The sequence below is a fragment of the Dendrobates tinctorius genome, unplaced genomic scaffold (genome assembly GCF_039654945.1).
Source record: "Dendrobates tinctorius isolate UK_male_01 unplaced genomic scaffold, ASM3965494v1 ptg000044l, whole genome shotgun sequence".
NCBI lineage: Eukaryota > Metazoa > Chordata > Amphibia > Anura > Dendrobatidae > Dendrobates > Dendrobates tinctorius.
The window spans coordinates 12,886,714-12,914,471 of NW_027361712.1; the positions used below are offsets into that span (position 1 = coordinate 12,886,714).

Sequence of the window (27,758 nt, forward strand, 5' to 3'; positions counted from 1 at the left end):
GGAATCTCCATGGATTCAGGTTGGCCAGCAGCCGCAAATCATGCAGCTGAGGCGACGAAAACAATCTCCGAGCATGCCAAAATACTCGGAGGACACCCGAGCAAAGAGTATACTCGTTCATCTCTAGACAGAATATTTAAGACCATGTGATATTTCAGTTTTTATTTTTTAATAAATTTGCAAACATTTCTACATTTTGGGTTTTATTTTTCAGGGGTGCAAAGTGTACATTAATGAGAAAAAAAATATTTTTTTTTTAGTTTACCAAATGGCTGCAATGAAACAAAGAGAAAAATTTAAAGGGGTCTGAATACTTTCCGTACCCACTGTAGCTCTTGCCCAATAATGCTAACAACCCGTCTAATAAGCGCAAATTATGATAATTGCATCTCTGTCAAATAGTTTTACAATTATCGTAACTTTATTTAGGTTCACAAATATGTCAAGGATAATCAGCACTTATCAGAACAACAGTAAAATGCTTGTACTGCCAGTATCAGTACCAGGTACGAGTAGTGACTAGCATTGTCGAAATTTGTTACATAGGTGAAAGGATACAAGGTTGGTGAAGACTCATTACATATAATTCAGTTACAACAATAAGCTTTATCCATTCATCCAGTAAAAGCACTAGATCTGAGTGCCGAGCAGAGGCAGAAACTTAGGTTGGACTACATGCAGACAGGACAAACAGTAGCCCTCATCTGTGAGAAGGCTGCCCTAAAAAACAATCCTGAAATACTATTGTAGGAAGACAAACAAGTGGAGGCAGCTTATCAGTGATGCTTTATGCCTAAACAGTGCCTGGCTGTGAAAAAGGAAAGGACAGGGTGCTGTCCTGTCTGACAAGTTAGTGCCTTAAGTTTTATTACATAATCTTCGGTCCTCCAAGGTAAGGTTTGCAAACCTTCTATGAAGCTTGACAATGTTATAAGTTAAGCATTACCTTCTTAGTTATATCAAATTCATTTCTGCATAATAACTTTTGTATTAGCTTATTATTATTTAAATGTATTATGCTCCCTGTGCAAATAAAATCTGAAGCCAAATCAGAGAAAAGGGTTCTCTCTCGCATTCGGGCAGTTAGAATGTATTCTTGTTCTAGTCTAGACTAGTACTATTAAGTAATCATTCCCTATCAATGCACGCTATTGTGGAGCACTACTAAATCTTCCATGTGCTTGACAGCTGTGTCGTGGCACAAAGATGACATTTAACTGGTGAACTTATTATGCGTCCTTTAGTTTTGCTCCAAATAACAGCACATTTCAGAAACAGAAGGAGGAATGAGTCCGTTGTATGTCTGGAAGAGTCTATACATGAAACCTTACCTGCCACGATGATGTCACTAGCTAATGCCATCTCTAGGCCTCCTCCTAAGGCTGCTCCATCCAAGGCTGCAATGGTTGGCATTGGTAAATTAGCTGAAGAGATAAAAGAAAATAGGATTATAAATGTACAAAAACAATTTCTAACTTATAATTCATAACACTCTTTGATCTCCTAGCAATCTACTCAATACAAATGAAGCAGTTGTAGGAAAGCCAGATAGGACAGGGTTAAACACTAATACTAAAGGTCCAGATTAGATGCACATGGCTAGCTAGGACTTGACTAGAACCAGGCCATGTGTTAATATTACTGTTGGTCAGCTAGAGGAGCAGAGACGTGTGAGGAGCTGGTGAATAACCAGTGAAGCCTAAGCCTAAAACAGGACCTGAATTGCTTTGTGTTCATTGAAAAAAAAAAACAGATTTTTCGTTTGTGCCTGAAAAAGACTTTTTTAATTTAAAAAACTTCAAGTATGGAGTTCAATAAACCTCACTCTGGATTGACACAAGAATCCGATGCCTGTGTGAACTCTAGTGCCTACTTTAGAGCATGAATTCCTACACAGTTGATTATTTTAAACTGGATCTCTTGTTGTGGTGCATAAAAAAATTGGTGTCGTTTAGCAGGCTATTTACTTTCTGAAGGCCTCATACACATGGCCGCATTACAGCTCCATGCAGGTCTCATTTGGCTGTCGGCTATCCCTCAGGACTCTTCCATACACAAGAACACTTCTGGTGGAGAGAACAGAATGTCCCCCATACACATTAGCTGGTCCTCAAGTCCTGCTGAAACTGGCAAGTTTAGCCAACTTTGAACTAATGTATATTGTGGCCTTTAGCTTATTTTTCGGCTATCATATCTGTGGTGATTATCAACTAGTAGTGACCTTCTATTCTAAAAGTGAAAGGGCCACGAAGTGACTCCGCACTGGGTTCCCGGGTCAAAATCTGACTAAAAGCAACATCTGCATGGAGTTTGTGGATTGGTACTGTGCTTGTGACACGTCCGAACACTAGTATGTCAGGTGGATGGCACAACAGGATGATAAATATGCTGGAACTCCCCTCCCCTGCTGCGATCACGTGCTTAGTCCCTGGCTAGTGCACTTGCCGGCAAGGATGCTAGCCTTGCGATAGCAGGTATAACACAGGAAAAAAGAGACAAACAAGGAACTGACAGCAAGGCCACAACTCATCTCAGGTAAACAGGACAATACCACAGTCACAGGAAAGCTCCACACCTAGCTGGTCTACATAAAAGTAAACTCTGTAAAAGACGATTAGCTGATGGGTCATGTGACTATTTAAAGGGAGGTGCGCGTGGTTACCAACCAACATCACCTGACCTGCCTAAATGAAGCTGCCAGCAAGAGACTGACATTAGCTTGACCAAAAGTGATTTGCGAGAGTATAAGATAGCCTATCCCACTGGGGTCAAACATTGATGTACATGATGAAAATCTCTCTTTAGACCCCTTGGCATATGTTGGCACTAAATAAGCAAGGAGAAATAAGTAAATGGAATAAAGTTGAGTTCTGTATTTACAAACTTTAATGGTTTAAGTCTCAGCATAGGTAGCTAGGAACGTTTCATGGAGCTAATGTCAAGTAGCAGCTTGATAGCGCTGCCACTAGAGGTGAAAGGGGCAAGGTACCAGCGAGGGGGAAAGTCTACTCACTGCGGTGGGAGCCAGGAGCGCAGCGCTGGCCACGACAGACCAGCTGCAGGACCTGCGGTGAAGGCGGAGTGTTGGTGAGAAGCCCGAGATCCGCAGGACCTGCGGTCACGTGACCGAGCATCAGAGAAGGTGGGCGGGGCCACCGACGAGCTCTAGTAACGCTAGAAGCTGTGCTGGAACTAATGTGGCTCAGAGAATTACCGTGGTCAAACAAGCTATCAGGTCATACACGGGGTGGGCGGCGAGGTACAGGAGGGATGTACAGAGGGAGGTCAATAGCGTAGCCAAGGGTCATACACAGAACGGGCAGCGAGGTACAGGAGGGGTATTCTAAGAGAGGTCAAATAGCGTAGCGAAGGGTCATACACAGGACGGGCAGCGGGGTACCAAATCAGCAGACAAGAGACGTTAACTGTGACAGGACCGAATAACAAACACCAGGCAAACAAACAACGATTGGCACGAAGCACAGACAGAACAGGGTCAGGCACACTCAGCTAGGAGTATAAATGACAGGGGAGGGCTCTACCATGAGGCCATAAAAACCCTCCCTGGATCCACAGAGAGGCTTTCCAAGTTAACCCTTAAACACCCAACCCTGAAACCTCAATAAACCATGACAGCTAATGGGAGCAATACACTGTACTCCTTCAGTTTCCTTACTTTCGTGAATACTACAATAAATACATGGATGGGATACATCGAAAAAGACATATTGAGATAAACAATTGTGCAGATTATTTTCAAACAGACCCTACCAAATTGTTATAGCGAAGAGAAAAGTTCTATAAAACGAATACTCTATCAGTGCGAAAGTTAACTTAATTTTTTAATTAAAGATGCTCTAGTTTTAGGCTCCTGATAAACAGTATACAGTGCATTTTTTTTCAACTTAAAAATCATTGTTATGGAGCTAAAATAAAACAGCCCATCTGCCAGTGTATGTCCATCATACAGACAGATTGTATTCCATCCTTTGTCAACATCCACCCCCACCAAGCAGATGAACCTGAGGGAAAGATGTTGATAACAGTCTTAGCAATGATCTCCACCAGTTCTTGCAGTACAACTAGTTTTAATCAGCTGTATAAAAAAACTAGACCCTTAGTGTGAAGTGACAAGTGACTGGATGGACGTGACAGACCACAAAGTAGCACATAAGTAGCGAAACATCACTAAATGACTGTCTATAGTTTCCAGACAGTCCAACACATTCTCCTAACTACACCTACTAGAAATTGAGGTAGAAATGATCAGTATTAACCAAGAGTTCACAAAGTCATCCTGTAAGAAGTCAAATGCATATGAAAACTCTGAATTTATAGTAAAAAGCATGGGGAGGAGGTTCAAGTTCAAACAATAAGACTTGTCCTTTATCGCCATCATCCTCAATAGTTTCCCAATAGACTAATGAGACCATAGTAACACCAAAGCAAACTATTCACAAAAGCCATTCAACCTCGCTGTGGTGAAAAGTAATTTTTTTTATGCTTTTATTTTTTCTTCCACATCTTGAAGAATCCTAACTTTTTTACATTTCTGTTGACATATTCATAAAATACCTTGTTTTTTTTTCAGGGCTAGTTGTAGTTTTAAATGACACCATATTACTATACAATGTACTGGAGAACTGGAGAAAATGCCCAAATGCAGAGAAGAAAACAATCCCACAATTCTGCTTCATTTTTTGGAGGATTTTAAAATTTGTAAGAATACAAATTGGACTGTGTTGCAAGTTTCTGAGACTCATATTTTTTAATTTTCCTTTGAGCTGTGTGAGGGCTTTTTTTTTTTTTGAGTGGCGAGCGAACTGTTTTATTGATACAATTTTGGGGTACATATAGTGCTTGGATTACTTTTTATTGCATTCTTGGAAAGTGGTGTGACCAAAAACTGCAATGATCCCGTGCTGCAATGTCTGTATACTCTTTTCCTTCCTCCCCTGCCCAGGGGCTGTGGTATGATCAGACCATGTTCCTGTACGGTCAGACAGCCATTACACAGTACACAACAGGGACAGATTTATAAGATTATCTCAGCACAGGAACATTTTATTTTTTACATCCAATTGTAGAAATTTGTATTCCAAGCTGTAATGATTAAAATGAATTTTGTTTATGGAAACACCCCTTTAAAGTAGAATTTTCTGACATGTTAAAATGATTGCACTTATTCCTAACAAACACACAAAACCTAAATTATACAAAACAGTGATGGAGGAAACTGTGTTTACAATCTTGCCTATAACCCAAGAGATTCCAAGGACTACCTGAAATAAAGATGTACAGGCTTAACGTGCTGAACCTCTGAGTTAATCACTCTTTAGTTATTATGTCTTGTAGTGTAATTTCCCGGCAAGGGTATTTACAACCATCATGACTCACAAGGGATACATGGTCCACTGGCCTATGTCGCCCACCACTCCTATTCGTACATTAATCATCAGCTGCTACGCATGCACTTCACTTTTCAGAAAATGTCCAACAAATTATTACTAAGCTGCACGTCTTTAGTATTACTTTATTATTCAAGGATGATCAGACATTTAAAGGAAACTTGACAACAGATTCGTGTTGCCTGATCTCCTAGTAGAAATATTAGAGACTGGCTCTGGCATTTCAGCCAGGTATGTTTTACTCTAAAAATTAAGCAGCATTGAAAGCTGGCTGAGAACCATACTAGTTCAATGACTAGTCAAAGAGCATGATCCCAGGTGGCTTCTCCCTGCCTCATATCCCTTCAGGGACAGGTCTCTCCCTATACACAAATATGTAGGGAAGACACCTGTCAGTCATGGGGAGAGGGCATCATGGACTGGCTTTTTGGAATAGTGACCAAAGCAGCATGATCTTTGGAATACCGGGGACAGAAGTGAAGACTTGCCTGGTTTGTTTACCAAGGAAGACAAGACTGAATATCAGACTAGAGCAGAGTAAATAATTTTGCTCAACTCTATCATTACAGTTATGGCCGAAAGTCTTGGCAAACTTGAAATTGTTACAGAAAATTTAGTATTTCTCCCAGAAAATTCTGCAATTACAAAGGTTTTGTTATACGCATGATTATTTCCTTTGTGTGTATTCAAACACCACAAAAAAACTGAGGAAAAAAAGGCAAATTTGGTACCATTTCACACAAAACCCCAGAAATCGGCATGACAAAATTGTCTGTACATTTCCAAGATTGTGAGTAAACAACTTAGTTTCAAGCATGTGATGCTGGTTCAAACTAACCTGTAGCAAGCAACAGGTGTGGGCAATATGAAAATCGCACCTGAAACCAGATAAGGGGAGAAGTTGATTCAATCTTTGCATTGTGTGTTGAACATGGAGCACATGAAGCATGGAGAACAGAAAGAGCAGAATAAAAATGTCTGAGGACTTCAAAACCAAAATTGTTGAACAATATCAACAATCTCAAGGTTGCAAGTCCAACTCCAAAGATCTTGATGTTTCTTTGTCCATGGTGTGCAACATAATGAAGATTACAACCCATAACAGTATAGCCAATCTCCCTGGATGTGGGCGGCAGAGAAAAAATAATGAAAGGTTGAAACGCAGGATAGTTCAGATGATGGATATGCAGGCGTAGAACCCTCTCAAGTTCCAAAGAAATTCAAGCTGTTCTACAGGCTCAGGGTGCATAACTGTTGGCGCAAATTATCTGTCAACATTTAAATCAAATGAAACGCTTTGGCAATGAGGGAATAAGGCCCCTTAACAATCGCCGTTTTAATGTGTATCGGCGATTGTTGACTGGTCAGGTCAAATGAAATAGTGGTTGTAGAACTGAAAACACAAAACACAGGGGGTTTTTTTTATTTCTCATCTATGTTGTGGAGATATTTGCTTGTAAAGTTTAGATTCTAATTTTCCCTTCAACTGATGGGGTGTTAGTAAAGATTCATCACAGAGTGTGTACTTTTTCCCAATCATGAACAGAAGGTGTCATGCAGGTGAAAAAAAGAACATGTCCCTAGAAGGAGCTTAGAGCAAGCTTTCACCTGTGAAACAGGTAATGACACACAGCCCTGCTCTCCTCTGTGATCTCTGCATCTACTGTGTAGAGTAGAGAAGTGCAGAGCAGGGCTGCGTGTCACTACAAACACATCTTGTAGCTTTCAGCTCAGGGCACTGTCTGCTTTACTCCCCTTCTCCCCAAACTGACTGCAGTGAAAATAAAGCTGCAAGAGGTGTTTGAAATGACACATTCAGTGGCATATAAAAGTTGGAGTTCATTTTGCAGGGCTCTGGCAGGAGGCAGAGGTCCTTCTGCTGCGTTGTTGCCCTCCTGTGGTCCCCTCCACATCTCCTGGTGTACTGGCCTGTCTCCTGCTATCTGCTCCATGCTCTGGACCCTGTGCTGACTGCCAAAGCTACCCTTCTTACTACAGATCGCATTGATGTGCCATCTTGGATGAGTTGCACTACCTGATCAACTTCTCTGGGTTGTAGCCACCACCTCATGCTACTGTTCAGCACCTCTATTTCACCTCTTCTGATTTTCCCCATGGTGGGACGATTAAAGGATTATCTTATCTTATCTCTATAGGGGAGAGCAATGACAAAATGCAAAAGTGACCAAAAGGATGAGAAGAGAGAAATGGTCTGTGGTCAACCCCTGCAGAATCACTTCTTTACAGGGATTGTCTTGAATGCTAATCATTTCTACTTGTTGTCTGTTCCATTTGCACATTTTAGAGATCATTTAATCTTCAACTTGCTTAACTATTCACAATAACAGTAATTTTGACCAGGGGCGCCCATACCTTTACATACCACTTGTGATGGACTCAGCTTATGCTGAGCCGATTTTTTGAGTGGACCCTCTGGGCCGTGGCACCCACCCACCTAGGGCGAGCTGACCTAGTGAGGAACCACCCCCTATACAGGGAGCGTCAGGGGTAAGACCAAGGGGGTGAGCCACCACGACTGCTGAGACCAGACGGCCGGCTCGGGGAGACACTAGTGAGTGTCTGGCAGCAGGACGAGCAGGATGCAAAACTTAAAGCGAGGTCACTGGGATTGTTTAATAAACGTGGTTTCAAGCTTTAATCAGGTCCAAGGCATAAACAGTGAAACACAGCAAAGTGCGTGCAAGGGCACGCAAAATGTTCAAGGCATAACACGTGCTAGAAAACATACCAGGGTTTCAAGGAAGGATGCGTGCTAGGAAACATACCAGGGTTTCAAGGAAGGATGCGTGCTAGGAGACACGCCAGGGTTTCAAGGAAGGATGCGTGCTAGGAGACACGCCAGGGTCCAAGACAGGGTGCGTGCTAGGAGACACGCCAGGGTCCAAGACAGGGTGCGTGCTAGGAGACACGCCAGGGTCCAAGACAGGGTGCGTGCTAGGAGACACGCCAGGGTCCAAGACAGGGTGCGTGCTAGGAGACACGCCAGGGTCCAAGACAGGGTGCGTGCTAGGAGACACGCCAGGGTCCAAGACAGGGTGCGTGCTAGGAGACAAGCCAGGGTCCAAGACAGGGTGCGTGCTAGGAGACACGCCAGGGTCCAAGACAGGGTGCGTGCTAGGAGGCACGCCAGGGTCCAAGACAGGGTGCGTGCTAGGAGGCACGCCAGGGTCCAAGACAGGGTGCGTGCTAGGAGGCACGCCAGGGTCCAAGACAGGGTGCGTGCTAGGAGGCACGCCAGGGTCCAAGACAGGGTGCGTGCTAGGAGGCACGCCAGGGTCCAAGACAGGGTGCGTGCTAGGAGGCACGCCAGGGTCCAAGACAGGGTGCGTGCTAGGAGGCACGCCAGGGTCCAAGACAGGGTGCGTGCTAGGAGGCACGCCAGGGTCCAAGACAGGGTGCGTGCTAGGAGGCACGCCAGGGTCCAAGACAGGGTGCGTGCTAGGAGGCACGCCAGGGTCCAAGACAGGGTGCGTGCTGAGGCACGCCAGGGTCCAAGACAGGGTGCGTGCTAGGAGGCACGCCAGGGTCCAAGACAGGGTGCGTGCTAGGAGGCACGCCAGGGTCCAAGACAGGGTGCGTGCTAGGAGACACGCCAGGGTCCAAGACAGGGTGCGTGCTAGGAGACACGCCAGGGTCCAAGACAGGGTGCGTGCTAGGAGACACGCCAGGGTCCAAGACAGGGTGCGTGCTAGGAGACACGCCAGGGTCCAAGACAGGGTGCGTGCTAGGAGACACGCCAGGGTCCAAGACAGGGTGCGTGCTAGGAGACACGCCAGGGTCCAAGACAGGGTGCGTGCTAGGAGACACGCCAGGGTCCAAGACAGGGTGCGTGCCAGGAGACACGCCAGGGTCCAAGACAGGGTGTGATGGCATCGGACTCCAGACTGGCAACAACTGACAGGATCCAGGCATCAGGCTGCGGAAATCAGCTCCGGACATAAGGCCGCAGTCATCTGGTTCCGGACCTCTGGCAGCGGTCGGCAGGTTTCGGGAATCCGGCAGGCAAGCCAGGGTTTAAGGCAGGGTGCGTGCTAGGAGGCACGCCAGGGTACAGGCTAGGCCTGTGCGTGCAAGAGGGCATGACAGGGTATACGCTAGGATCTGTACGTGCAAGAGGGCACGACAGGGTACATGGCAAGACCTGCGCATACTTTAAAGAAGCACGGGGAGGTATGCCAAGAAGCAGGCTAGGGCCTGCGCGTGTTTTAGAAAACACGCAATGCACAGTACACAGACAGCGTGGGTGCAAGGAAGCACAGAGAGCACGGCTGGAGCACTGGCTAGCTGGTCGGGCTGCGGCACAGACAGACGGGCAAGACTGAGGCGAACCCGGCTGAGGCATAACAGGCGACACAGCTGTCACTGGCCGACGAGCACGGCTGAGGCACAAGCAGGCGGGCACGGCTAGGGCGGCACAGACAGGAGGCTAGGAAGGCCAGGCACGTGCAAAGGGCACGCGAAGAAACAAGGCAAGGCAGGGCAAGGTACAGAGCAAGGAACGGAACGTAGGCAGTAGCACAGAGCCGGGTACAAGATAAGAGAAGCGGAGTGTATGCTAGAGCCCAGAGCCGGGTACAGAGACAGAGCTAGCAGCGGACAGTAGGCCGAAGCCCAGAGCCAGGTCAAGGCAGAGCCTTGAGACTAGCCTGGAAATGTGCAAGAGAGCACCATAGGTCAGAGAGCAGAGATGGTGCATGTGCCAGGAGGCATAACAGAGCACCAGGCAGAGAACAGGGCTAGCAGTGGAGCGTAGGCCGAAGCCCTTGAGACTAGCCTGTAAATGTGCTTGAGAAGCACCATAGGTCAGAGAGCAGAGATGGTGCATGTGCCAGGAGGCACAACAGAGCACCAGGCAGAGAACAGGCCTAGCAGCGGAGCGTAGGCCAAAGCCCAGAGCCGGGTCAAGGAAGAACCTTGAGACTAGCCTGGAAATGTGCTTGAGAAGCACCATAGGTCAGAGAGCAGAGGAATGGTGCGTGTGCCAGGAGGCACAACCGAGCACCCTAGGTCAGAACAAGGAAGACCAGGCAGAAACAGGGAAGCGGAAGCAGTACAAGGAAAGCATAGCATAGACAAAACATGGCAAAGCAGGCAAAGGCAGAGAACACAGGAAGGACTACAAGTCCAAGCATGACAGAGACAAAACATGGCACAAAGGACAAGAGGCAGAGTACAAGCACAGAGCATGTGCAGAGACGCACGACAGGACAAAGAGCAGGGGCACAGAATACGGGGAGCGACCGAGCAGACCAAGCAGCCATGCAGGGAAGCAACATGATACTCAGGCCCCAACCTTAGGAAAGGGCGGTCTGATATAGCACCTGCACTTCCAGGTCAGGACCAGGGAAGGACTTCCGGTTCAGCTCCTCCAGGATCATAGAGAGCATTGCTAGATCAGACTGGTCTGGAACATAGGAAAGGTCACATGATCAGGGGCAGGACCACAGAGACAACCACAGCAGGCAGAGCAGAGACGGGCGTACACACAGCAACGGCGTGCAGCCATGAGGTACGCGTGCGCCTCCACACTGCTCCATGAGTCACGCAGCACAGCAGTCATGAGGTGCGCAGGCACACTGCTCCAGGGATCTTGCAGCATAGCAGACATCATGAGGTGCGCGTGCACCCTGCTCCGGGAATCTTGCAGCATAGCAGACATGAGGTGCACGTGCACACTACTCCAGGGATCTTTCAGCATAACAGACATGTGGTGCGCGTGCACACTGCTCTAGGGATCTTTCAGCATAACAGACATGAGGTGCGCGTGCACACTGCTTCAGGGATCTTGCAGCATAGCAGACATAGCGGGCATGACACCACTTTAGTTCTGCTCTACTCAATAGGTGCAAAGATCACAGAAGAGAGCAGGGCTGTGGGTGATTGCATATCACAGGAGAAAGCCTACACTAATTTTCTCTAAGGGGGTGTTTTCATGACATCTTGCAGGAGAAAAGATGTGGCCAGTGTAATATACTAGAACTGGTGAAAAGTCCTAGTTAAATGAAGAAAATAAGATTCATAGTATGTAACAATTTTGAATTATACAGTATTGCATCACAGTGACAGCAAAGCTAAATTAATGGGAACTGGTTTGAGTATGGAGACAAAGCTGGTCATGTATGGAGACATACAGTATGTAATATTTCCCCTGAAAACACAAAGAAAGTCAATCCCCCAAAAAATAAGAAAAGCAGAGAAAGATGTCAGATAGCTAACAATAGTTTAGCATCGCTTCACCTAAAAGAAAGGACAAAGGAAATGATTTACCAAAGAAAACCACTAAAGATATTTTCAGTGATGTAACATGGTAACCAAAAACAACACACACACACACAAATACATTACGGCTGCCAAGTAGCTAATAACGATTAGTAGCGACACGGATGCAAAATTCCTGGGAAATACTGAAGCATCATTTAATTCAGAGAATGCCAAACAAGAAGGAAATGTAGCCCACCCATTGCAGTCTGTCATCCTTCTCTAAAGAAAGGCTAATTTATGTAAGCAAATAGTAAAGCAAGAATCAGAGTGTGCCGAGCCAAGCAGCAATTTATATGCCGGGCATGGAGTCAAGCTGACATCTTTTATGTTCTTAAACTGAAGCAAACATCATACAGATACAGAACGGCCTTTTAAGAGCTTACAAGTGGGCACTATGTGAGGCCATTACACAGCAGTTACGGGGGCTCCATTCTACTTTCTAACTGTATCAGTCAGAGGAGTGATGCACTTTGGAGGAAGCTGTGCCGCTTCCCCGTTCTTGGTAAGTTAGCATCACTTTATGGTGGTATGGAGGGGAAAAAAAAAAAACTCTAAAACAATCACCCAGCCTACTTTGACTAAGTAGAAGCAGTGTGCATCCCTTGAACACATTCACCCTCTTCATTTTACATGTAATTCAATAAAATGGCTCATTTAAAAGGTTTTTCAATAAGATAGGTAATAAATGTTCAATCCTAAAAGACTTGATCTTTGGGACCGCCAGATTCAGGAGAATCTAAAAGTCCACTTTGTGAATGGAGCAGAAGTGCCAATGTGAGATCACTGCTCCATTGACTATAGGACAGATGGAGATAGTTGACTGTAGCATTTATCTCCATCAGTCCCGTACAAAACTAGGAATGAATCTCCCACTTAGTTACAGCAGACTGAACATTACTACTGTTCGTGGAGAAGAACTCAATATATAGATAGATGCATCATGGGATATTATGCTACATAGCAGATTTATGGTACGGATACGTACCAACATAGTAGAGAAGCAAGTGACCACAATATGATATCCCTGCCCCCTTCTCATATAAACTACCATCTTTTGCACTTGAGTCATCCCCGCTGGGCCCTGTAACAGCGGCTCTGGCTGCTAGGCTGGAGATAAGATTATGTAAGACAGTCACAGGCTTGTGGACAGAAGTGTGACCATGCACCATCATGTATTATAGTCACACCTGATCACAGTCAAGCTCCTCTGAAGCTTCCATTGGTGGGATTATATCTGCATGAGCAAATAGTGAGGCAATCAATCACAGATATACTTGGTAAAATATGTGATTTTTCCAATTACAACAGAATATGAATGTGAGAAGATGGGGTTATTTAAAAGGAAAAGCCATTAAAATAGATTTTCCTTCCTAAGTTTGAGGATCATCACTGTTTGCTTTACGTAAGCTTGACGTCTTCAGGACAATACAAATCCATTAAATAACAGAGTCAAAGATCAGAACGCAATAGTATGTTAAGGGAATGGGGCACACACTCCAAGACATCTGCAGTGACATTTCAGCTAAGACAATGGAAGGCTGACACTACTAGGTCTCATCACCACACACATTCATGACCTTTGTTTCAGCCCAGGAGCAAGGTCACTGCACAGCTCTCCAGGCAATGTAAGCAAGTTGAAGGCTGAAGACCTAATCATAGCAAACTCCTGACAATCTGGGATTTATACATGCCTTCCTGCCAGCATAAAAAGCCCTGTCATAGAGATTATGTAACAGCCACAGTCCTTGCTTTTCTTCAATTACCATGCTTACAAATATTTTATATACCATTAAAAGATTAGATAGATATACTGTGTGCACTGGAAATTTTTCTATACGCTCTATAATGCTCAACACTGGCTTGATAACTAGATAGAGTAATGTGCATGCAGTAAAATCTGTCCGGTTCGGAGACTGCACTCACTGAGAACTAATGCCAACTGTGAGGCACCAAAGACGCAGAGCCTCCAGTCTGAGAGACTACATTACATAGAGCTGACTGATGACAGGGGATGGAGCCCGTCTGCACAAGGTTCTTCTAAACCGGTCATCCTGTAGTAGGCATAAGGCCATCACATTCCAGCAACTGGGCAGTCATTTATATAAAACGGCATATACTGCTGCGGTGTCTGTGGGATGGGGAAAGTTACTTTATCTAATGATCACAATATTGAGGCAGCAAGTGGCGCCCAACTAGAACACTGTTCAGAACCCTCCATTGTCGGCTTGAAGGTAAGGTGCAGTGCTCGAAAGGGTGGGAGTGCATCACAGCACATAGCACCCACCTTTACTAGAATAAAAATGAGGCATCAAGTAGCTCCTGCTAGTATTCTCCATTATACAGACTTTTTCTTGATTAGCTTTAAAGGGAGCCTTTCACATGAAAAAAAATTAATAACCTGCAGATATGGGGTTAATCTGTGAGTTAATAGCATTTTTAACATGCCCAGCACCGGCACTTAGACATCTGCTGTCGGGAGGAAATTAACTTTATACCTCTCGGTAGTATTCCGGTTTCAGTCATGGGGGTGGCGCAGCCACAGGTTCAGTCAACACTTTGTGTATAGAGAGCGGCGTCTGTAGCCGCACCCCCAACACAGACTGACAGCAGCTCCACATTAGGGTCGGCTGTCAGTCAGTGCCGGGGCGCGGTTACAGCTGCCGCTATCTATACACAAAGTGGTGACTGAACCCATGCCTGCACCACCCTGTGGCTAAAAGTTCATTACCTACATAAGTGCGGGTTCCAGGCAAGTTCAGAACACTATTAATCTGCAGATTAACACCATATCTGCAGGTTAATAGCATTTTTTCATTTCACAAGTTCACTTAAATTAAATAAAACAAATTAAGCATTCAGGCTTTAAATGACCAGGCATATTCCACGTAGGCATTTCAGCTTGATCTCTCAGTAGGCTACCTGTCCCATGCCTGACAAATTCTAAAATTGATTTTCCCGTTACATCCTGGTCCTGGGGTGGACAAACAAGATCTTGTCACTAGCCATCATCAGGACGGTGGTAACAGAAAGTCTGTTTGAAAAAAACTTGTGTTCAAACAAAAGCACATAGCATGATTGTTTTCTGAAGAACATTGTATAAAAATCTACAAATTCTGCAAACTTACAAGTAAATACCCATCTTCTTATGGGATACCAACCCTTGACACGAGCACCTCAGTGCAGACTTGAATTGATGAGAAAGGCCAAAACATCGCCAAACCAGATGGGAGTGCTTCCTGCTTTTCTTATATGATATTTATAGGACAATGGGATAGTGTGTGTGTATGTATATATACACACACACACACACACACACACACACACACACACACACACATATATTATATACATACACACGCACATGCACATGCATATGTATACACACATGTGCATATATTATATATACACACACACACACACACACACACACACACAAACACATCTATAAACACGCGTTTACTCCTTCCGGAATCCCTATTCATTTGCATGTTTGTCACACTTAAATGTTTTAGATCACCAAACAAATGTAAATATTAGACAAAGATAAGACAAATAATCACAAAATGCAGTTTTTACATTTAGGTCTTTATTATTGAGAAAAAGAAATCCAAACCTACAGGGTCCTGTGAGAGAAGGTGATTGTGCCCCCCATCCCCCCCCAAAAAAAAAAAATTAACTGTGGTTTATCACATCTTTGCAAAGTGGAGTTCAAATTCCCTAGCAAAACCCAGACCTGATTACTGCCACACATGTTCTCAATCAAGAAATACTTTAAATAGGACCTGCCTGACAAAGTGAAATAGACCAAAAGATCCTCAAAAGCTGGACATCATGCCACGATCCAAAGAAATTCTGTAACAAATGAGAAACAAAGTAATTGAGATTTATCAGTCTGGAAAAGGTTATAAAGCCATTTTTAAAGCTTTGGGACTCCAGCGAACCACAGCGAGAGCCATTAGCCACAAATGGCAAAAACATGAAAGAGTGGTGAACCTTCCCAGGTGTGGCCGGCAGACCAAAATTACCCCAAGAGCAGCAACGACTCATCCTAGAGGTCATAAAAGACCCCACAACAACATCCAAAGAACTGCAGGCCCCACTTGCCTCAGTAAGGGTATGTGCACACGTTGTAGATCTGCCTGCAGAATTTTCTGCACAAAATCTGCACCTCTTAGCTGAAAACGCAGGTAAAAATCCGTGCGTTTTTTATGTGGATTTTCATGCGTTTTTTTCATGCGGATTGTATGCGTTTTGGTAAGCTAAATAAAGATATGTTATTTAACAAAAATAAAAATTTATGATGTCACTTCTGGTCCAACCTCCTCTTTTACATTTGTCCAACCCACACAGATAGACAGATAGATAATAAATAGACAGATCTATAGATAGATAGATATGAGATGCATAGAGAGATGAATATATTTATAGATAGATATATCTATAGACAGAGATATCCATCTATAAATCTATCCATAGATATATCTATCTTCTGATATATCTATGGACAGATATAAATAGATAAACAATAGCAAGGCCGATGTTTATTAATGAACAATATGTTTAATTTTGAAAAAAAAAAATGGGAAAAAAAAATGGGGTGGCCTCCTGCGCAATTTTCTGTGCCAGAGAGGGAAAGCCGGGGTCAATATTTGTAGCCTGGGAAGGAGGTAATACCCATGGATCGTCCCAGGATGAATATCAGCCCGCAGCTGTCTGCATAGCCTTTACTGGCTACTAAAACAGGGGGACCCCCCAAAAAATGACTTGGTGTCCCCCTATATTTTATAGCCAGAAAGGCTACGCAGACAGCTGCGGGCTGATATTCATAGCCTAGGAAGGGCCCCTGGCTACAAATACCAGCACGAAGCCGCCCCAGAAATGGCGCATCTGTACGATGCGCCAATTCTGGCACTTAGCCCCTCTCTTCCCACTGTCGCGCAGCGGTGGCATATGGGGTAATGCTGGTTTCACACTTGCATTTTTTTGCGCTGTTTTTTAGCGCAAAAAAAGCATGCATTTTTTTCCTACATTTTACATGGGGTGCGCTTATGTGCGCATACACATGCGTTTGTACGCGTTTGTATGCGCATGCATTTTTTTGTAGTGTGCGCTCGGGCGCACAAAATGCATCCTGTTGCATTTTTTGTGTGTCCGACTTGCCCCCCAAAAAACGCATGCGCACGCAATGCGGTTTTTTACAGCAAAACACCCATTGTAGTCTATGGGAGGGCATACGTGTGCATTGTAATGCGCACGTATGCGCAAAAAAAACGCATGCGTTTTTCTAAAACGCACCAAAACCCGCAAAAAAACCCACACACACCTTTTTCCAAGTGTTTGTGTGCGCTGAAAATGCGCAGCAAAAAACCGCAAGTGTGAAAGACATGGTGTCTCCACGGCTGTTGATTTACATGTTTTTGCATATTTCCCATAAGGGATGGGGGCATTGCTCTAGCATCACTGCGTTGAGAAACATGTGATGGTGTCTCCGCAGTGTTGGATGTTGATCTCCATGAGGTCATTCATCCTCATTTTTCACAGTCTTTACTAAGGCATTGCTCCTACTAGCCAGTTTCCTACTCCACACTGATGAGGGGCAATACCCCAAAACAGCTGTCTGTGGTTGGATACCATATTTTGGCATAGGTGGTTTCCTTCATTGGAGACTGCCCTTCCCGTAGTTGTTCCTTCCCGGTGAAAGACCTGGCTAGTCATTGCTTGCGTTGAGAAACATGTGATGGTGTCTCCGTGGCTGTTGATTTACTGACCGGAGGATAACCCTCCCGCAGTGTGTCATCGGAGATAAGCCTCTCGCTTTACGGCACTACAGCGTGAGAAAATTCTCACGCTGTAGTGCCGCAAAGTGACAGGTGAACTCAGATGACCTGTTGGCGGCGGAGTGATACAATTGTATCACTGGAGTCCCTGGAGAGTGGTCGCATCTGTTGATGTGACAGCTCTCCACGGGAGATCATTGTGGGACAATCGTTATTAATTGGATTACGTCGGACACAGGGAGTATAGTGTTTATTATTTTAATTTTTTTCAGGTGAGCGAGGGCTTCGGGGATTAGGGGTAGATGGTAAGTATGAACTATATGTGTGTATGTGTTTTGCTTTGTTTTTTTTACATTCAACACATTAGCCGGATGATGGAACTACTACACTACTGTCCCATCATCGGCTAATGTGTCAATCACGGTCACTGTAGCAGTCATAGCCGAATGGGACTTGTAGCCCCATCGGATGATGCCTGCACACTCACACACAAAGCCCCGGCAGACCCTGCACAGCCCTGGGAGACCCCTCCGCACACCCCCGCAGACCCCCCGCACAGCCCTGTAGACTCCCCGCACAGCCTCGCAGACCCCCCTCCACACTCCGCTCACACACTTCCCTCCTCCAGATCTGCACTGCAGCGTTTCATCCGCAGCAAAACCGCAGATATTTTTTTAGACCTGCGGCATTGCTGCGAAAGTGCTCAACTTAATGCAAGTCTATGGGTGCAGAAACGCTGAAGTTCCGCACAAAGAATTGACATGGTGCGGAAAATAAAATGCCGCGAAGCCACACTTTTTTTTCCCCAGCATGTGCACAGTGTTTTGGATTTCCCATTCACTAACATTGTGTGCACTGCGATTTGAAGCAATTTAGCGCATCAAAAAATGCTGTGGAAACGCATCAAAAACTGCAACGTGTGCACATTCCCTTAAGGTCAAGGTTCATGACTCCATCATAAGAACGATTGGGCAAAAATGAACTGCATGGCAGAGTTCCATGAAAAAAACCCACTGCTGAGCAATAAGAATATAAAGGCTCATCTTAGTTTCACCAGAAAACATCTTGATGATCCCCAAGTCTTTTGGGAGAATACTCTGTGGACTGATGAGACAAAAGTTGAACTTTTTGGAAGGTTTATGTCCCATTACATCTGGTGTGGAAGTAACATAGCAGTTCAGAAAAGGATCATCATACCAACAGTGATGTCAATCCTCACTTAAGGCCGCGTCACACATAGCGATCTCGCTAGCGAGATCGCTGCTGAGTCACAAGTTTTGTGAAACAACAGCGATCTCACCAGCGAGATCGCTGTGTATGACAGCAATCAGCGACCGGCCCCCCTGCCGGTATCTCTGATGGCTCTTGGAAACCTCTGGACATTTCTTCCATCGCTGGTCTCCCGCTGGCCAGCACGCATCGCTGCGTGTGACAGGCGGGAGACCAGCGATCAGCTGGTAACCAAGGTACACATCGGGTATACCCGATGTGTACCTTAGTCACCAGCTCCCTGTATCAGCGCGCTGGTAACTAACGTACACAGCAACGCCTCGCGCTCGGCGTCGCTGTGCTGATCGCTGGTGAAGCTGTCTATTTGACAGCTCACCAGCGATCATGTATCGACTCTCCAGCGATCCTGACACGTTGATATCGTTGTCGGAATCGCTGGCGAGTCGCTATGTGTGACTCCAGCTTTAGACTAAAGTCTTCCTCTGAATGGGAACCTAAGTGAGGATTGGCATTAGGTTAGGGTCCTGGAAAACAAGAAATGCCTTACCTTGGCTTCCAGGTACATATAAATTGGCCATTTTATGCGCTAAACTTTCTCAGTTTTTCATACCTCTAATGCAGTAATGCAATTCATTTTTCATATTTCATGTTTGCATGTTATGGCGCTACAGTGTGCTTCATTTTTTGTTTGAATGTATATGAGTTGGTGACTCTGGGTTAAGGACCGGTTCACACTATGTTTATGCTTGGATGTGATGGTCAGTTTTTGAAATTTGTATTCATTAACCTTCTGACTGAGCACTCCACCTGTTTTTTTCAAAGCAGGGCCACTACCCCTTCACAGAGATATAGACTTCACTCTAAGGAGAGGATTTACATAGGTTCCCATTCAGATGAAGACTTCAGTCTAAGTGAGGATTGGCATTAGGTTAGGGTCCAGGAAAACGAGAAATGCCTTACCGTGGCTTCCAGGTACACATAAATAGGCCATTTTATGTGCTAAACTTTCTCAATTTTTCATACTTCTAATGCAGTAATGCAATTCATTTTTCATATTTCATGTTTGCATGTTATGGCACTACAGTGTGCTTGCTTTTTTGTTTAAATTTTCTCTAAGTGACATGATAATAACCCATCCAATCCACAAACACACAAAGAAATCAAACCATAAATGTCCATAAATTAAGTTGTGTGTAATAAAGAGAATTGACACAGGGAAAAAGTATTTAACACATGAAGAAAGATGTGCAAAAAGCCATGGAAAGTCATGACACCAGCTGAAATCGATCAGTAATTAGAAAGCAATCCTGCCACTTAGTAGAAAATATCAGCTGGTTCAACTGATGGCCTAAAAAAAAAGATGTCTCATTAGAAAGGTGCCACACAAGAAACATCTCATGATGGGAAAAACTAGGGAGCTGTCTCGAGACCTTCACAACCTTATTGCTACAAAACTCACTGATGGCATTGATTACAGAAGAATTTTTAAAGAACTGAAGGTTCCAGTGAGAACTGATGGGGCCAGAAACGAGGGTAGACATCTCAGCAAGACAATGATCCCAAACATACAGCCAAGGAAACGCTCAATTGGTTTCAGAGAAAGAAAACAAAGAGGCTAGAATGGCCCAGCCAATTACTGGACCAGAATGCAACAGAAAATTTATGGAAGGAACTAAAGCTTAAAGTTCATAGAAGGAGTCTACAGAACCTTCAGGATTTCAGGAGTGTTTGTGTGTAAGAATTGGCCAAAATCACACCTGAGCAATGTATGCAACTTAGTTTCTCCATACATGAGGCATCTTGAAACGGTCATCACTACAAAGGATTGTGTACGAAGTATTAAATAAATGTCACTAAGCGTGTTCAACACTTTTTCCCTGTGTCATTTCTCATTACACAACTTAATTTATGGATGTCTATGGTTTGATTTCTTTGCTTGTGTGGATTGGATGGGTTGTTATAGACAGCTGGTAATAAATTCATGTCAGGAGAGCAACTTTAGAAATATATTTACTTTAAAAATTGGTGACACAACACTTATTTCATCTGTTGTGTGTGTGTGTATATATATATTCACGATACAGTTGTATAATCAATATGGGCTTAAAGTTCAGTCATTCAGCTTTAGTTTCAGTTTATTCACATCCTAATTGGAGTAAGGGTTTAGAAATTACACCAGATCTTAACCCCATAGAGCATGCATTTGACATGCTTAAGACAACACTTAAGGCCGGTGTCACACTTGCAAGATACTCACACGAGTCTCGCGTCTCAATACCTGGCACTGACGCCGGCACTCGGGACCGGAGCGCTCAGCTGCATAGAAATACATGCAGCAGCACACTCCGGTCCCGAGTGCCGGCGGCACTGCTGGGCATTGAGACACGAGACTCGTGTGAGTTTCTCGCAAGTGTGACCCCAACCTAAGGCAGAAAGACCCACAAACAAGCAACAACTGAAGTCTGCATCAGTAAAGGCCTGACTAAACATCACAAAGGAGGAAACCCAGCGTTTGCGGACATCCATGACTTTCAGACTTCAGGCAGTCATTGCCTGCAAAGGATTCTTTACTAAGTATTAAAAATAACCATTTTTTTTTTTATGGTACACTTAATTTGTCCAATTACTTTTCAGCCCCTGAAATGACGAGGCTTTGTAGTAATTGTTTCAGAAGGTACTTACCCTTTTAATTAAACCTGAACGTCTACACTTCATTTGAATCTCATTTTTTTTTTTTTCACTTTAAATAAAAAATTGTGGCATGCAGAACCCAAACCTCAAATATTCGGTCTTTGTCCAAATATTTCTGGACCTTACTATAATATATATTTTATTATTACTATTCTAGTTTCTATGAATGTATCATTTATTCCATTCATGTGTCATTATCCAATATTAAATCACACCAGGAAAAGCTGCATGCATCAACTGCCAAGATATGCTACAGTAAAAAAAAAAAAAAAAAAACGGTGGAAATATCTTCTCTTACAGATGGGAGAAAGCTAAGGAAACTGCTATTAGGGAAACACAAAGAAGCACGCTTGTGAATCTCTGAGCACGGAACTAAGTATGAAGTAATTGTAGCGAGCAGACAAACATGTTATCATCATGTTAAGTAAAAATGCAGATCAGATTTCTCTGGCTCATGAAGCGAGGGATTTTTCCATAGAGTTATATTTAGTGTATTGATTAGAAGCTCTTGATCTTTTTTTGGTGCAAAACAAAACACTCAGCTGTTGATGGTAAGAAAAGCAGAACTGCGGCATGTCAGATATGTGGGCTACTTATCGGCTTTCTTTAGTGGAGCAAATTAATTGGTCTTCCTGTGCCATCTGATATGATAATCCGCAATGGTTAACCACTTCACCGGGAGCTGCAGCCATACCCAAGGCTGCTCTGATAGGTCATAAACCGCAAGTATACTGATTATCTAAGCAGCGGTCCTCTAAAAGAAACAATGGTGCTAATCTGTACACTGATTTTCTTTCATTTACAGATGTGCGCTGTGTATGAGCTTTAATACATGGCTTCCTATGAAATTGGCAAATACGTGCAGCTTCATAATTTACATATTATTACATTAAAATTCTAAACTTTTATGGATTACGTTTTATATATTTGACATGTAGAGTTTTGGTATAGAACATGGAAGTGATATTTATAACTACTTACCAATATTGTGCACAGTAATTTTTCCTGAACAATTGGAGAACATACAAATTACAGGCTGATGATGCTCAGTTTCCAGTCCCAGGATCCAAATGCTGGGAAGAAAGGAGGTCTAAAATCCACTATATTTTCAGTTCTGTTACTTAGAAGCATGGCATGTCAGCTAGTTCTACTCTTTAACACAACACTAGTGCATTTTTAGTGCAAATAACTAACATAATATACCAAATATATGTGGGTGGTAATCACTCCCGGTGATTGGAGACTGTTCAAAGTGTTCCATGTGATTCAGAAGGAAATCAATTATTTTTATTAATACCTAAAATACAAAAATCTATCTCCAGAAGTCCTCAATACATCTCCATGTCCCTTGGGTCACAGCATAAACCACAATAATCGCCACTCAAAACATGTCCCCAAGTAGGTTTTAACCCCTTAAAAATCTGACCAGTGTCACTTTATGTGGTAATAACTCTGGAACGTTTCGACAAATTCCAGTGATTTCGAGATTGTTTTTCCATGACACATTATACTTTATGATAATGGTAAACTTAGGTTGATATGTTTTGTGTTTATTTATAAAAAAAAATATCAGACATTTGAAAAAAATGTAAAAAATTAGCAATTTTCAAACTTTGAATGATTATCCTTTTAATTCAGATAGTCATACCACAGAAAAATATTAATAAATAACATTTATCACATGTCTGCTTTACATCAGCACCATTTGTAACATGTTATTTTATTTTTACAGCATTTTATTATTTTTTGAGTGACCTATCCAAGTTTGGAGTGACTTTAAGGATCCTATATATTGGAAAACCCACAAAAGTTATACCATTTTAAAAACAACACCTCCTGACATATTCAAAACTGCTGTCAGGTAGTTTATTAACCCTTCAGGTGATTTTCAGGAATTAATAAAAAGTGGCATGATAGGAATGAAAAAGTATTTTTACCAACTAAATGTCGCTGACTTCTGAAGAGGTCGCTATAGCCGGCAGATTCTAAGGCAGATATTTGCTCATGAATTGCCATGGCAAACCTCAGTACCACACAATCATGACCTCAGGATGTCGATGGAGATAAAGAGGGAGAAACCACACTCTTTTAACCATTTATATGATATAGTCACTATTGACAGCAGCATCTAAGGGGTTAAATAGATAAGGACGGTGACAACACTTATGGCTGATGCAGCAAGTTGTCAGCTATAATGTACAGCCAACAGCTGCTGGATTGTCATTTGTATGGGGATGTTATTCTCTTATATCTCAGGTCAGTTAAACGACGTATTGACGGTCATTAAGGGGTTAAAATCCTTCTGGGAAACCTGGCCAAGTATGGATAGGGGGAGCATAATAAAATAGCTTGTCCACCAATGGTGAAATCTTTAGCAATGCTGCAGCTTGACGAATCCCAACAATGAGTAATGCACTACCCGTTTGGATGTGGCTCCAGTTCCGATTCCAGTGGTCATCAATTTGCATTCTGGTGGTCACATGCCTACAAAAGACTCAACTGTGTCTCACAATGTTTTATTGAGAGGTGTGGCGGAGACTTTAGTCTTAATGTATACTTGTGGTCACATGATAACCTCTGCAACCAGCAAACGGAAACAAATCCTAACGGTTTATGCATAACACGCAGATAAAATTCACCAAGATGCTGAAAGTTTCATCGGGGTGGACAACCACTTTATTCTCCAAGACATCTAAGTAACTAAACACTAGGTGGAAAAAGGTGCATAAAGTCCTGCTCATATCCAGCTCACTTCAGAGAGTTCTAGGTCCAGCAAGTCTGCCAGGATTGTGCATTCAACAGGTAAGCTAAACCTCTGACTCAGACTACTCAATTTCCCTGACTCCCAACACCGACTCCACAGCACAGGTCACTACTGAGAGCATGTACATACAGTGCTGCACAGATTCATCTCAACTAAAAGCCCAGATCAGGAACAGAAAAGACATTTCATTACTTTTCCAAATTCTTATGAAAACATTTACAGCACATCCTGCATTGTACTACTGTACCCAATTATTATATATTATTATATATTTTAGTATTTTTTATACCAAATGGACACAGACTCCGACTCCACAGCCCTGGAATTCAATGAAGACCCCTGCAGATAAGAACAATGATAATACCCATTAAGGCTGCTGTTGGCTGATCGTCTGGCCATCAGCCATCTCGGCTGGCTTTTCCGCACACAGAAGCGTTTAGCCAAGCGCTCCTATGCTCTCTATGAGAGAGCCATCACCAGACATGTCTGGTAGCGGTTTATCTCTGGGAGAAAATATAATCAGCAGTCCAAAATTGGACATAATAATAATCATCATCTTTATTTTTATATAGCCCTAACATATTCAGCAGCGCTTTACAGTTTGCACACATTATGACCTGCCAGATATATATTCCCCTACCCAACAATAAATTGCCAATTAGTCTGTTGGCCGAACCCAAAACATTAGCCTTTTTTTTCCAAATAATATACCATAAAACATAGCAGAAAAAAGTGCAAAGCACAACAAAATACTGGCCACAAATTACACTGAGCCGTTTTTAGTCTAATGTGTAAACCCCTCCCAAAATAATAAGGGGACCTTGTCATGTGCATTAACAAGTTGCTTGATGGCTAGTTTAGACATTATGACCGTTTTATACACAGAATATTACTGTTATTGGCAGCACATCTCCTTTTACGCAATGTGCTACCAATAACAATTTTAATGTCACCGGTTATCTTAAGGGTATGAGCAGCCTAAAGATGACCAGTCAGTTGTCCTATAGTGTACTTTAGTAAATGCTTGTACTTCCCATAAAATGGCAGTTCTGAACAATCTATAAGATAGCGATAACTTACTGTTTAGTGGCGCTAGGTGGTGTTCATGCATGGCCAAAAGCACTGGCCCCATTCTCGAGCTCAGTGGGGGTTCCTGTGGTTGGACCCCCACTGATAAGGAATTTATCACCTATCCTGTGGGAATAGCATTTTAACTCTGTGTCTTGTGCTCATTCTCCTTTATTACTCCTAAAAATATATTATTACATTGCCAACCAATTTCATCATCAATAAGGTTTGTCCCTAAACGGTTACTTGGCACTCAATGGACCATCAGTGTGCAGGGACTTGCCCCCATCTGGTAACACCAATTTAGCCATACATTTGCGGAAAAAAACCTCAAGCACAGCAATTCATGGAAATAAATCAACTAGATTTGTTAGAAAAAGTGACAGGTCTTAAAGCCGTACATCTCTTCTCATGTGTAAATCGATTAGCAGAAGGGGGACAGGAGGGAAGACAGGCTGATACCTACTGAGACTCATACACAAGGACGTAGACTGGTTTTAGGCTTCGATTTCAACATTGGGATACCTTTAAGTAATTTAATTTGGGGATGACAACACACAAGAAGATTAGACATGATAACAATTACAAACATGTAAAGTAATAATAATGAAAACATTGTATCCATCAACAGCTGCAAGTTATTATCTGATGGAGCCGCCCAGATATTAGCATCTTATGAATGCCCGCTCTTGGAGGTAACATTAGCATAATTACTTAAACTTCTGCATGAACATTATTCCCAGCACTGGCAAATAAAAAATGAAAGCATACAGTATTTCCACTCACACTGTCAGACTTTGAAGAACTTTAATGACAGTGTAAATGAAACTGCCAAACCGTAAACAGAAGAAATGAGCTCGATAATGAAGCTCTGCTGTGAGATAGCACTGGGCTGGATGTAGCTCTGATTTATGACATGGACAGGATCAGCATAATGAAAGGATTAGAGCGCACAGCATATTCACCAAACACTGTGAACCTTGCCATGCTGCCAAGGAGGACTTTACTGCCCAACCCTGTAGCGGTAGGAGCTGTGCAGTTTTAAGGCCCCGTCTCACTAAGCAATCTCGGTAGCGAGATCGCTGCCGAGTCAAAACTTTTGTGACGTAACAGCGATCTCACCAGCGAGATCGCTGTGTGTGACAGCGATCAGCGAGCGGCCCCCCTGCCGGTATCGCTGATCGCTGCAAGAAATCTCTGGACATTTCTTTGGTCGCTGGTCTCCCGCTGGCCAGCACGCATCGCTGTGTGTGACAGCGGGAGACCAGCGATAAATAAAAAAATAAATAAAAAATTTAATAAAAAAAATAAAAAATATAGTTATTCTCACCTTCCGACGTCCCGTTCAGCCATCCCGCCTCTCTCCACGCTCCGGTCCCAGTGATCCTTTGCACGAATGACCGCGAGACTTTGTTATCCCTCGAGACCGTGACATCTCGCGGTCATTCATGCAAAGGATCACTGGGACCGGAGTGTGGAGAGAGGCAGGATGGCTGAACGGGATGTCGGATGGTGAGAATAACTATATTTTTTATTTTGATTCTATTTTTTACAGGATGGCCAGCGATGCCGGGCGCTCGGCATCGCTGTGCTGATCGCTGGTGAAGCTGTCTGTGTGACAGCTCACCAGCGATCACATAGCGACTTACTAGCGATCCTGACACCTTGATATCGGTGTCGGGATCGCTGGTAAGTCGCTTAGTGAGACGGGGCCTTTACATGTTGTGGAACATATTGTCACCTTATCGCAGCTCTTATCATGAGCTTGTCAAGCAAATATCAGATTTTCATTCCTAGTAGCATCTGTTACATTTAGTAGACCTGCTAAACTAAAAAACACAATGAAAATGTAAATCACCTATTACAGTAGTGTGGTCTGCTGATAATAACATGTATAAAAAAAATCATCTTTAGTGGAGAGTGGTGGGGGACAAAAGCTAGGGATCAGATAAGGTAGGGGTTTCTCATCTTGAGAAGCACATTCTGAGAAATGGTTATGAGCCACATTTTATGCAAAAGAAATTATAAAATACCCCTGTGAGACCCTAAAATAATAAAGACCCATCAGTGTACTCTCTCAAAGCAATAACGCACTGAATGCTCCCTTATAAATATCCCATAACCCCCTGAGTGCCCCTTTATAAACTAGTAATACCCCGAATTTCCTCTAAAAAGTGATAAACACCCAAACTAGTCATAAACTAGCTGCATCCAAAGTGCTGCTAGTTCCGGATCGTGGGCACCCGTCCTTGTGCTGTTGTTTCAATACTTACTGCCTATATATACAGTGCTTACAGTCAGTAAGCCGCAAAGCATTACTAGGAACGCGAGGCCGGGTGCGTGGAAAGAAGACAGGAGGCCGTCGGAAGGTGAGAATAACTTTAACATTTTTAATATTTTTGTACAGGGCTGCGGCAGTGATTGGTGGCGGCTATAGGGCCGTGTTGCTGATTGGTCGCGGACAGAGGGCCGCGACGCTGATTGGTCGCGGCTACACGGAAAGGGGGGTGAGGGGACCATGCATACCAGGAAAGGGGG

The 27,758-nt window shown here is 43.6% G+C and overlaps 1 protein-coding gene across 2 annotated transcripts in view; it reads right to left on the minus strand.

Moving 5' to 3' along the window:
* AUH (AU RNA binding methylglutaconyl-CoA hydratase) overlaps nt 1-27,758 on the minus strand; it is a 379,877-nt gene that overhangs the window by 190,144 nt on the left and 161,975 nt on the right. For both annotated transcript variants that reach the window (XM_073575340.1, XM_073575339.1), the window contains exon 5: nt 1,332-1,424. In XM_073575340.1, the coding sequence (XP_073431441.1) occupies nt 1,332-1,424 (93 nt within the window). The remainder of the gene's footprint in view (nt 1-1,331; nt 1,425-27,758) is intronic.